Source organism: Durio zibethinus, chromosome 10, assembly GCF_047325235.1.
Source record: "Durio zibethinus cultivar Kanyao isolate XHJ-2024 chromosome 10, ASM4732523v1, whole genome shotgun sequence".
Lineage (NCBI taxonomy): Eukaryota > Viridiplantae > Streptophyta > Magnoliopsida > Malvales > Malvaceae > Durio > Durio zibethinus.
The window spans coordinates 22,944,346-22,956,055 of NC_143171.1; the positions used below are offsets into that span (position 1 = coordinate 22,944,346).

An 11,710-nucleotide genomic window follows, 5' to 3' on the forward strand; every position below is an offset into this window, starting at 1 on the left:
AACCATGTGACTTCATTGCCCATTTATTAACACAAAATTTCAAAAAAAAATAAATTATATGCTATATATTTTTTTATTATTGATTTGGACACCCCTCTTATAATAAAGTTCCAATTTTAAATTATGAAAAATATTTTTAATAATTTTTTACATATTATTAATTTTTATATAAAATTTTATTAATTTATTGATTTTAATTTTTTTCTTAAAATTTTTATTAAATTAATTAAAAAAACTTTAATAAATTTTATGCAAAAAATTTGATCTACTTTTTGTCCTCGTTATATATAAGGCGAATGATGTCCTTTTATAGTATAGGAATAGCAATAGGGGAGCTGGGTGCCCCAAATAGTACAATAATTTTGCTGGTGACTGATGACATATCCATATAGTAATTTATTTAATCCCAGTATGAAGTACCACAGTCCATACTTCCCATCACACACACACACACACAACCAACTAGGAGTGAACAGAAAAATCACGTCTCCTGTCTCTGCTTCTTTCTTCTTCATTTGAGGCCACGAAGATGGCCAAAACACAGATCCTGGTTTCCTTGGTGTTGGTTTTTCTTGCAGTAAGTTTTAGTAAAAGTGAAGGGTACTCAGTGAGAGAAGCAGAAGAAGAAGAAGAAGCTGACAGAATATCAGCACTTCCAGGACAACCCAAAGTCTCTTTTCAACAGTTCTCTGGTTACGTTACTGTCAACAAAGTTGCTGGTCGAGCTCTCTTTTACTGGCTTACTGAGGCTGCCAATGACCCTTTGTCTAAGCCTCTGGTCATCTGGCTCAATGGAGGTTAGTCTTTGTTCACTTCTTCCCTAGCCAAACACAAAAACAGTGCTACACTTTGTTGGAAAAAAACAAAAACCCAAGATTTTTCGTTCATTCATTTCTTCTTTTTCTTCTGCTTTTCAGTACTGTTATATTGTTTATAGCCGTCAAGCTCATAAATGCAACGTTATTTTTGCCTTTGTTTCCTACTTTCCTCAACTATTTTTTGTCCTTTTTTTTTTTTGAAATATATTTTGTCCTTAAACGGACACATTTCAGTAGCTTCTTTGCTGCCGACATGATCATAACTGATGAATAAGATTTTTCCTACATAAGAGATGTTATGTACTCAAAATCTTTGTTTTTACTGCTCTCTTTCTTTTCATTTTTTCTTTATTCATCAAAAACTTGACTTTTTCTAGGCTTTTTGTTCTTTGTATAAAACTGTAAAATTTTAGTACTGTAAATTCCCATCTTCAATCTACAAATTACTTAGAGCTGTATAATTTGTAAAGGAACTGAAAAAGGAAAGTGCAAATATGACCCAAAAAATTTACAACGGAGAAAAAAATATGACTGGTAACTGACTGAGTGGCCTACCAATAACTAGGAATGATGACCAAACAACCAATGAAAGAATAGAATTCATGAGCGACTCAACTACCACAAGATAGTAAAAAAAAATCCCTTCATCACATAAAAATACAAAACCATATATAGAAAATTTCCTTCTCTTTCTCTCTTTTTCTGGACATTGAAGTAATAGCAAGAAAAGCAACCAGAAAAACAGGTTACATTTATTAGGCCTCGGCAAATGTAATGAATGGAGGAGAAGATAATACCAGCAGCAATTATAGTTAAGTCATAGCCACCTATTCAGTTGTTTCCATCAATTACATTATAGCGGCTGAATGGCTAACTTAAGGAGGATCCTTTGTCTTTATGTTGCTTAATTACACCAAGTCTAAATAGCATATAGAATTGAACTTGAATGTTAGTTCAGTTTATTCATGCAATCTTTTAAAAGGAGGCATTTAAAATATTTGAAATTCATGTATCAGCAAATATGATCTCTTTTCTTTGTGACCATTTTTTGTATATTAGAAAAAAAAAAAAAAAAACAGCATAGAGAATCTTGGACGGCCAGGCAAGTTATGCACATTTTAAGTAAATTTCATTATATGAGTTTTTTTTTTTCTTTTTTCTTTTCTTCATTTTTGTAGTTAAAAAATCTTAAAGGGACCCCTCTAAAGTTTTATTTTATTTTATTTTTTTAATTTGTTTCCTTTGGTTTTGTGATTCTATTATCAGGTCCTGGTTGCTCCTCTGTGGCATATGGTGCATCAGAAGAAATTGGTCCGTTCAGAATTAACAAATCAGCCTCAGGGTTATACCTCAACAAGTTCTCATGGAACAGTGTGGCTAACCTCTTGTTCTTGGAAACTCCAGCTGGGGTAGGCTTCTCTTACAGCAACCATAGCTCAGATTTGTTCGATACCGGCGATCATCGAACTGGTTGGACCCCAAAACCCCATTTTATGCAACATAACATTAGTACATAATTAATTATTAAGTATCATGGTTTTTTTTTTTAATGTTTTTTGGACTTAGAAGTTATTGCAGAATATTTGCTTGTGATTATTATTGGTTGGTCATCATGGGAAAGACCAGTAATATTCGATTCTTATGACCATGATGATTCTATGGTCCTACTCTTTATCATAATTAATCCATTGACCAACTTCACTTGAGCAAGATTATATATTGTATGTTTAAGACTGAACTTGCTTCATTGATCAACAACAAAATATAAAGCATGCATAATTGCTTGTTGATAGATTTGATGGCTCTTCGGTCCACATTCAGTACGTCAAAGGCTAAATGTGATCGATGCTGGGAAAGTAACCAAAAATAGTTTCCTCTAGAAATAATCAATTAATGAAAGACTAGAATTGCCATCTAGAGTCAGCTCAGCTGATTGACAGACTTAACAGTTTTGGTTAAAAATGTTATTGTTAATTGTAAATGAATTATTCACTGTTGTGATTTTCTTTGGTGATTGTGATTCAGCTATGGACTCGTTGGAGTTCTTGATTAGATGGCTTGATCGATTCCCACGATATAAGAACCACGAAGTTTATATCACTGGTGAGAGCTATGCAGGCCATTATGTGCCTCAGTTGGCTAGACAGATCATGATTTACAACAAGAAATCCAAGCACCCAATAAATCTCAAAGGAATAATGGTAACTCCTTCATTCGTAACATTTCATGCAATTTGTTTTTAATATTCATAAAAAAAAGAGAGCTAGAAAGAATATATGTAAAAGCTTTTGTTTGTCAGTGTCAACATATGGTAAGTAAATTAATTAAAGCCTACCCCAACAAATTCCATTAAATTACTTTTGAAATAAATAGAGTTTATTTTTTTCCTTTATTTTTTTTAATAATCTTCATGTGTGTAAAGTAGATCAAAATGAAATGCAGGTGGGAAATGCAGTCACAGATAACTATTATGATAACCTTGGGACTGTGACATATTGGTGGAGCCATGCCATGATCTCTGATAAAACGTATCAGCAACTTATCAACACTTGTGATTTTCGAAGGCAGAAAGAATCAAACGAATGTGAATCATTGTATGCTTATGCCATGGATCAAGAGTTTGGAAACATTGATCAGTACAACATATATGCACCCCCTTGCAATAATTCAGATGGTAGCCGTTTTACCAGGCAGAGTATGCGATTGCCTCATCGACCACATAGGGTACTAATTTCTAGTTTATAGATCAGAAAAAACAATTATCACATATTCACACTATAATCAATACTTATGATGCATTATAGTTTTCAGAATGAAAATCTTTGTCCTAGTTGATTTTCTTAATCACCATGTTCATATCCTTAATGGCCTATTACCAGATTTTCAGGCAGATATCTGGTTATGATCCTTGCACAGAAAAGTATGCTGAGATTTACTACAACAGGCCAGATGTGCAAAAAGCACTCCATGCCAACACAACCGGAATTCATTATAAATGGACTGCTTGCAGGTACTTCAATTGCATGCTAGTCCGTCATTACATGATTAATTAACAACATTGGCTTTGTGTTAACTTATGCCTTTACTTTTCCTTTGATACAGTGAAGTTCTAAATCGCAATTGGAACGATACAGATGCATCCATTCTACCAATTTACAGGGGAATGATTGCTGGTGGCCTGAGAGTTTGGGTTTTCAGGTTGGCAAGATTGTATTTACCATGATATAAAGCTTGAATTTACCTTCTATATCTTGGAGAAATTCCATTCAAAGTGAACTTTTTTTTTTTTTTTTTTTTTTTTTGATCTTGGATGATAATAGTGGTGATGTAGACTCAGTGGTTCCAGTTACAGCCACAAGGTATTCCCTTGCACAACTGAAATTAACAACCAAAATTCGCTGGTATCCTTGGTATGTTAAGAAGCAGGTAAACAACATCTTTCTTTATCTTATCCTTTTTTATACTGTGGAAGAAACCATAGCCAAATATAATTAAAACAGGAAATATTATAATATTTTTTGCCTTTAATTATGTCATATACCATAGATTTGTAATTGCGTCTAGGTCTGGATTAGACAGTAAAAGCAAGCCTGGTCGACTGAGCGGTACAAGATTTCCAGATTTTTCTTTTCAATCTATTTGGACTTTTGCTTACTTTTCAGCATTATATTGTATAATTGTGATTGATATAAGCAGCAGTGACCTATATCTGTCTTTAAGTTTTGAATAAGACCTAGAGTTTGGACTTTGAACACAGATCCTACACTGTAGCATTGGGTGAGCCATGCTTGTAGAAGGGCAATTATGCATCTGTTTAGCTATAATATGTCCCACTATTGACTATTGGTGTTTGTTTTATCACAATTCAAAGAACCAAATGATCCAATCAAGATGAGACATTTTGTTTTTTATTATAAAAAATCTATAAATCTAGTAAGAGATATGGAACATTATTGCAATGATCATGAAGGCACAGCTATATTCGCCTGATATTGACTAGAGACACGCTCATCGCAAATTTGTTTGAGATTGCATTTTCCTATACTTTGAAATGATTCTAAAATATATACAAATGGGATGTGATTTTTGAAGGTGGGGGGCTGGACTGAGGTCTACCAAGGGCTAACATTTGCAACAGTGAGAGGGGCAGGTCATGAAGTACCACTATTCAAACCAAGAGCAGCTCTTCAGCTATTCAAATCATTTTTGAGAGGTGAACCCCTTCCAAAATCTTGAAAAAAATGTCTCCCCCAACTCAAGTATCCACTTCTGTATTGTTGTTTAAGACAGAATTATGTCATTTTTAACAATTGAAAAATCAGTAGAGAAAAGGTTTGACTGTCTGACACAAGGGGAAAAGAAAAGGGTGTGAATGGAATGAAATAAGGTTTTGGTTGTAAGTATGCATTTGTTTGAATGAGAAGGGAAAGTATAGGTTATTGGCACTTCCTTATCCTGATTGGCTTTTTTCCATTCCTATAAATGCTATTCACCTTTTCCATTCCTGTTATGGGATTCATATGAATAAAATAATATTTAGCTATAGATATCCCTTTTCCATCAAGAACATAGTTTCTTGTTCTTGTACTTGCCAAAATTGTTTTAGTGGATCCATTCCATTGATTCAAAGTGGGAATATGTAGCAAACATTGCTGCTAATTAGAAAGCAAACAAGTGACCATGCATGGATATTGAAAAGGATTGTGGACTTGCAAATGCAATGCTGATCACAACAAGGCAAAGAACATTAAAAAAAAAGGGGGGGGGGGGGGGGGGCGCACCAATGCTACTGGTGATGGTCCATTGAAGGCTGGGGGTCTTACTATTGGAATTTAAATCCTAAAGTTCACTAATTAATGTTATTGGGTACAATGAACACTTGGTCTGCATCAATGGACAGAGCCATAAAGTCCCCACAAAGCCAGCTGGTTTGAAACTTTGGTCCATTCTTCATTGCAAAAGGTCACTGTTGCTTGTGGCTGTGGTTGTGGTTGTGGTTGTTGTTGTTGTTGTGTCTCGTGATCATGTCCATTAACCATCAACTCTTTTATCATGGTATTGGTAGTAGATTCTTCTTTGTCAAAGTTAGTAAATTTTTCCAAAACCACATTTCAATCGATTATGATTTATACATATATATATATATTATCATGTATATTTTATTAAATGTTGGATTCAAACGTTGGTGCTGACTATAGCGAATGGGCGTTAAGGTAGTGATTCTTTAAATGGTGAAATGCAGGAAGTCAAAAAAGAAAAGAGATTTGCATTGCTGGGTGAAATTTTATAATTTTATATGATGAAAAAAAAAAAAAATCATCTTCATGAATTAGATCTAAGACTTGTTCGGGAGAGTTCAAATTAAACAAAACAAATTACGTTTTTGTGACAAAATTTTGACTACACCAAGGTGTTTGTTTACTTAAAATTTTCAATGGAAAAATGACTTTCCACATCATTCCGGACGTTCCCGGAGACAATCTAGACCTCGATATACAGGGAAAAGAATTCTCTTTTGAATTTTTACGAATAAATCCTAATTGAATTTTATGAATAAATACAATTTAATAAGTATTTTTTTTTTTACAAATTAATAAAATTTTAATCGTATATAATCAAAGGATGATTTTATGTTATAATTTCAATATTATAAAAGAACTTATAATATTTTGGTAATTTTAATCATTTTTACAGAAGATATAAATTATATTATGCATAGTTTGGAAGAAGTAATTGATTTCCCGGTGAAGGTTTATTTATAAGGACAATCTGAATGGAATAATATGTTTATTTCATCTATTATCAAGGTAAATTAGTTAAAAGATAACATCAAAAATTACTTTTTTATGATGAGAAAAAATATTTTTTTCATCTTTTTGAACGAGAATCAAATCATTCCCCAAGTTATTTCAAAGCCTCCTTAAGGTTTGACTCTGCTATCAAAGTAAATTAGTTAAAAAAAACCTTGAAACCTTAAAAAACCCTAAACTCTAAAACTTTAAAAAAAATTTAATCCTAAAACCATAAAATTCTAAACTTTGAAATCTTAAAGTCTAAACCCTAAATCTTAAAAACTCATCAAAATCCTAAATTCAACTCAAACTTCAACAAACCTTGATCCATGCCAACACCCAATGCCATCCCAAAATTTTAAGGATTCGTATGAAAATTTCATATGAAATAATTTATTCTTGAATGCCGCTTAGAAAATGAGATACTAAGAAAATTTTATTTTTTAAGTTTTTTGTACGTTTCCTTAATAAAATAAACAATAATAAGATATGAAAAAGAGAAATAAAAATGAGATTTTAAATATATATAGTTGCACCTAAACTTTATTTAAATGTTGAAGAGTCCCAGTGGCTTTTTTAATATAAGAGCCTAATTTCAAAATTGCATATAATTATCATGCATAACACACTTTCGTATCTTTTCATTTTTAGATTGTTTCTTGCATTCATTCCACACGTTCAAGTCTTTTAATTATTATTATTTGTTTGTTAATTGTAGCATCATTGGCTTTTTTTTTTTTTATAAAAATTTTTTTTATGAAAAATGCTATTTTAAAAAATATATATAGATGGAATTTTAAAATAAAATAAAAGCAACATTTCGAGAAAAATAATTCTTGGTATTATGCCTAGATTTTGGAAAGTCATTAATAATTATCATTTACAAATAATGTTATTTTCATTTTTAAGAAATATCACAGTAAATCTTAGGTGAAAAAAGTTATATTTAAATTTCACCTATATGTTAAAAAATTTTAAGATAATTTTTTAATCTAAAGATTTTCATAATATTTCTCAACAAAGACTTTTAATAAAATTGATTTTTTTTTTACAAGTGAAGGGAATTATTGTTAAATTTTCAATGGAAACCATTTCATCCAAAACCAAAGACAATGCATGATTAATTGGTACTGTTTTTTTAAATGGGTACTATGGAGGTGTTAATCTTTTCATCCAAAACCAAAGACAATGCATGACTAATTAGTACTGTTTTTTTAAATGGGTACTATGGGGGTGTTAATATTTTTCCATACATAACCGTACTTCTGAACTAAACTCTATTTTCAAAAATTAAAAATATATTTTTGATAAACCTCAAATCTTTTTTTTTTTTTGGGTTTTATTAAAAAGATAAACTTTTTAGGTAACCAATCACACTTAACAAAAATGATCGGTGGCAATTCTTCTCATTTTTTTCGATTTTTAAAATTTTTTGTCTAATGTTGTCAATACCGTTGTGACAGCTTGGCAAATCCATTGGAAATTTTTTTTTAAAGTGAAGCCAAAAATTAATCATGAGTTATTTCAAGCTTGGATTTAATGGTTTTAGTTGATATTTTAATTTTAATTCCTTTCATTTTATTTTGTTCAATATTGCATGGTAGTTAGCATTCCACTATGTTTTGTTATTTGTTTGCCCCTTGTATTGCTTTTACTTGATATATTTTTTCGCACATATTTTGCATAATCATTTGCATGCATGAGTTCTAGACCCAAACTTTATTCCTATTAGGTGAAAGTTAAGTAGCTACACTCTCATGAGGTGATATTCTTTGCATTTGTGAGCAAAATACTATCACTTAGATTGAATCATTTCTATTTGTAGCTTGTAATGGATGAAGATCGCAGTGCCTTACTAGTTCATAATGGATGATGATGTAAGGAATAATATGAAAACTTTTAGACAAATAAATCCCAACCTAACATACCGAGAGCTATAAAAAGCCAGCCTAGGATAGAGCCATGTTGTCTTTTTTAAAGAAAACCATAAAAAATTAAGACACTGTAGATATTTTGTTGTATTATTTATTAGCTATGATTTATTTGTTTTGATTACTGATTCATTTCATTTTTTTATCCTTAATTTTGTCGTATACATCACGTAGGCATCACATTTTTTAAAGGGCATTGTTTTGGGTCAATCAGCTATGAAAGAAGTTATGATGAAGCCACCAATGGTATTAGTCTTTTGTAAGAACTGTTTTAAAGTTAAAAACCAGTTAAAAAGCACTCAGTATATATGAATCTGAGTTAGAGCTATGCAGTTGAGTTAAAAGCTATATGGAGATAATGGGGAATAAAAGAGAAATAGTCTTTTCTAAAAAAAAGTATGAAAATGTGGTGTTACTCATGTTAGTGAAGATTGATGAATCACTAATCAAGGTTGTAGTGTAGTTTTGAGACCTATTGTATTGGTTCTTCATGTTTAACCAAGATGACTTAACCTTTATAGAAGAGTACTTATCTCTATTTTGGATAAAATCTATCAATCGAGACAAAATATACTAGAAAAGTAAAAAACCATCGAATATAGAAAGAAATTAGCAAATATTATGCAAGTAGGGGTTAAGAAAATAGATAAGCACAAGAAGGAAAAGAATGTGGTAGAGATCATGCTCTTAGCATTTTTATTAGAACATATAAAAAAACATTTGAATGATGATTGTAGATTGGATTTGTTTACTTTGGCTGTTTATGGACTGATGATATTTGCCAAGGTATTAGGATACATAGAAACAGCGATGGTTAACTTCTTTGAGCAATTAGACAAAGGCATAAATCCATCATCGATCGTCTTAGCTAAGACCATCAGATAATTAAATTTTTATCAAAAGAGGGGTGAAGGATGATTCATAAGATATGCTCAGTTACTCTTTATTTAGATCCATAGTCATTTTTAGATAAAAGAGAAGATATCATTTCGGCTTTTCTCCATTTACTTCATTCCAATCAAGGAGGTCATCACCAAGGAATAATGAAGGGATTGGACGAAAGGCTAAATGGGTGGCATTTTTTTTAAAGCTCACTGCAAATACCTAATTTAGTCTGAGGTATTTTTTAATTTAATGTTAGGATTTTAGTATTTTGTTTAGTATAGGATTATTTATTTTGTTAATTAATTGATTTATGGGTTTTTTTTTTTTAAAGAGAAAAGTTTGATTTGGTTTGAAGTCTAGTGTTCTAATTAAAAAAGAGAATATATTGATTTGAGAGGTGGACTTAGATTAAAAATCTAAAATTGACTTTGATTAGGAGATTGAAACCAAGAAAATCTTTTCCTATTTGGATTAGAGGCCTATAGAAAAACCTCATTAGGATCAATTAGATACAATCAAGAATCAATCAAAAAAATCAAAAGAGAAAGAGTAAAAATAAAGCAAAAAAATTAAGAGTTTTTTATAGTCATTTCTAGTGTTTTTGGTTTAGATAATTAGAATTTTCTTTTGGGAGTTATGTGTTGGGGAAAGGAGTTAAGAAGAAACACAATTATAAAGGCTCACGTGCTTTGAAATCAATTGTGACTCAATCTTTGGTACTTACTTTTTACTTATCTTTTTTTTAAGTTCTAGTTATCTTTTTATTTTATCATAATTGTCTATTTATTTATTTATTTGTTTATTTGTTTATTTTATTTATTTGACTATTTATGTATAATTTTAAGGAAAAATTAGAAAGCATTTACAAAAAAAAAAACATTAATAATTTTTTTTAGAATAAATAATAATTATCCAATGATGAGATTTTTTTAAAAATTACAAAATGGTTAATTCTTTAATAAAATCTCTAGGGGAAGAATTTTTTTAAATTTAACCCAAATGATAGAATAATTTAGATGAACTTCAATAAAAGTAATTGTATTTTTTTAAAAAAAATTTTTTTTTTTAAAATTTAAAATTTGGGTGAAAATATTTAACAATTATCCAAGGATGAGATCTTAAAAAAAATCACAATAGTTGAATTTTCATAAGATTTCTAGGTGAAAGTTTTTTATTTTTTTTAAAATTTAACCCAAATGGTGGAAGAATTTAGAGAAGATTTCAAAATAATTGTCTTGTTATATTTGGATTAATAAACAAATGATGAATAATAAGAGGTTATTTCTAAATTTAACCCAAAAAATTTAAAAATAAAATTTGTAAAATAAAAAAGAATTTGAGAATGAAATTCTTAGTAATCACAAATGAATGATTATTTGAGAGATTTCTAGGTGAGGAAATATTTCTAATTTAAGCCTAAATAATGAAAGAATTAGATGTATTTCCAATAAAAAAAAAATTGATTAAGCTTTCTGACAATAAAGCCTCTTCAAGAAAACAAATGAGATTCTTGAATCCTTTTGAGGTGATGGGGTATTTTTAAGAATTCTACCAAATTGATGGAAAAATCTTAGAAGTTATTTCCAATATTTAAACATTAAAATAAAGATCATTAGAACCAATATGATTGTTATGATAATTTAAAATTAAATTGTACCATCTTAGGATGGGCATTGTAGTGGTGCTATAACCTTTCATGTATGTAATTGAACTTCTGAACCTTATTTTGATTAATAGACCATAACCTATTCTTTTAGGGATCTTTACTCAAGCTTAGGACAATTTTAAGAGGATAGATTCACCTAGGTGGTTGATCACACCTTAACAAAAAATATTGGTGGCAACTCCTTAGGTTATATCTACTGTAGGTTCACAGATCTATATGTTCTGGCACTTTGGTGACTCCACTAGGGACAATAAAGAGTTAGGCCATAACATTTTAAAGTTATCCTATCGTTTAAGCTAATGGTTTTAAATTGTAATGATTGTATTATTTGTTTACTAACATTTTTTCGTTTTTGTTTTTTATTTGATTTATGGGGGTGTTTGAAACCTATATGTTCCTTCACACATACTATCGCATATATGCATTACATGAGCTTTATACCCGGGTTCTGTACCTCTTAGGGAAGAGTAAAGTATCTGTGCTTTTGTGAGATGATAATATCTGCAATGGCTAGTGAAATACTCTCACTTAAATTGAATCTTTACTGTTGGTAGCCTATGATAGGCGAGGATTGGAGTACCTTACTAGTCTATGATGGACAACGATGTAAGAAACAAT

The 11,710-nt window shown here is 30.3% G+C and overlaps 1 protein-coding gene across 1 annotated transcript; it reads left to right on the forward strand.

Moving 5' to 3' along the window:
* Window positions 1-421: 421 nt before the first annotated feature.
* Window positions 422-5,362, forward strand: LOC111292025 (serine carboxypeptidase-like 25). The gene is made up of 8 exons (XM_022884206.2): window positions 422-797; window positions 2,085-2,288; window positions 2,844-3,019; window positions 3,261-3,542; window positions 3,698-3,828; window positions 3,921-4,016; window positions 4,139-4,244; window positions 4,911-5,362. The coding sequence occupies exons 1-8, from the start codon at window positions 530-532 to the stop codon at window positions 5,052-5,054; spliced, it is 1,407 nt and encodes a 468-aa protein (XP_022739941.2). The 5' UTR covers window positions 422-529; the 3' UTR covers window positions 5,055-5,362.
* The last annotated feature ends 6,348 nt before the right edge of the window (window positions 5,363-11,710 follow it).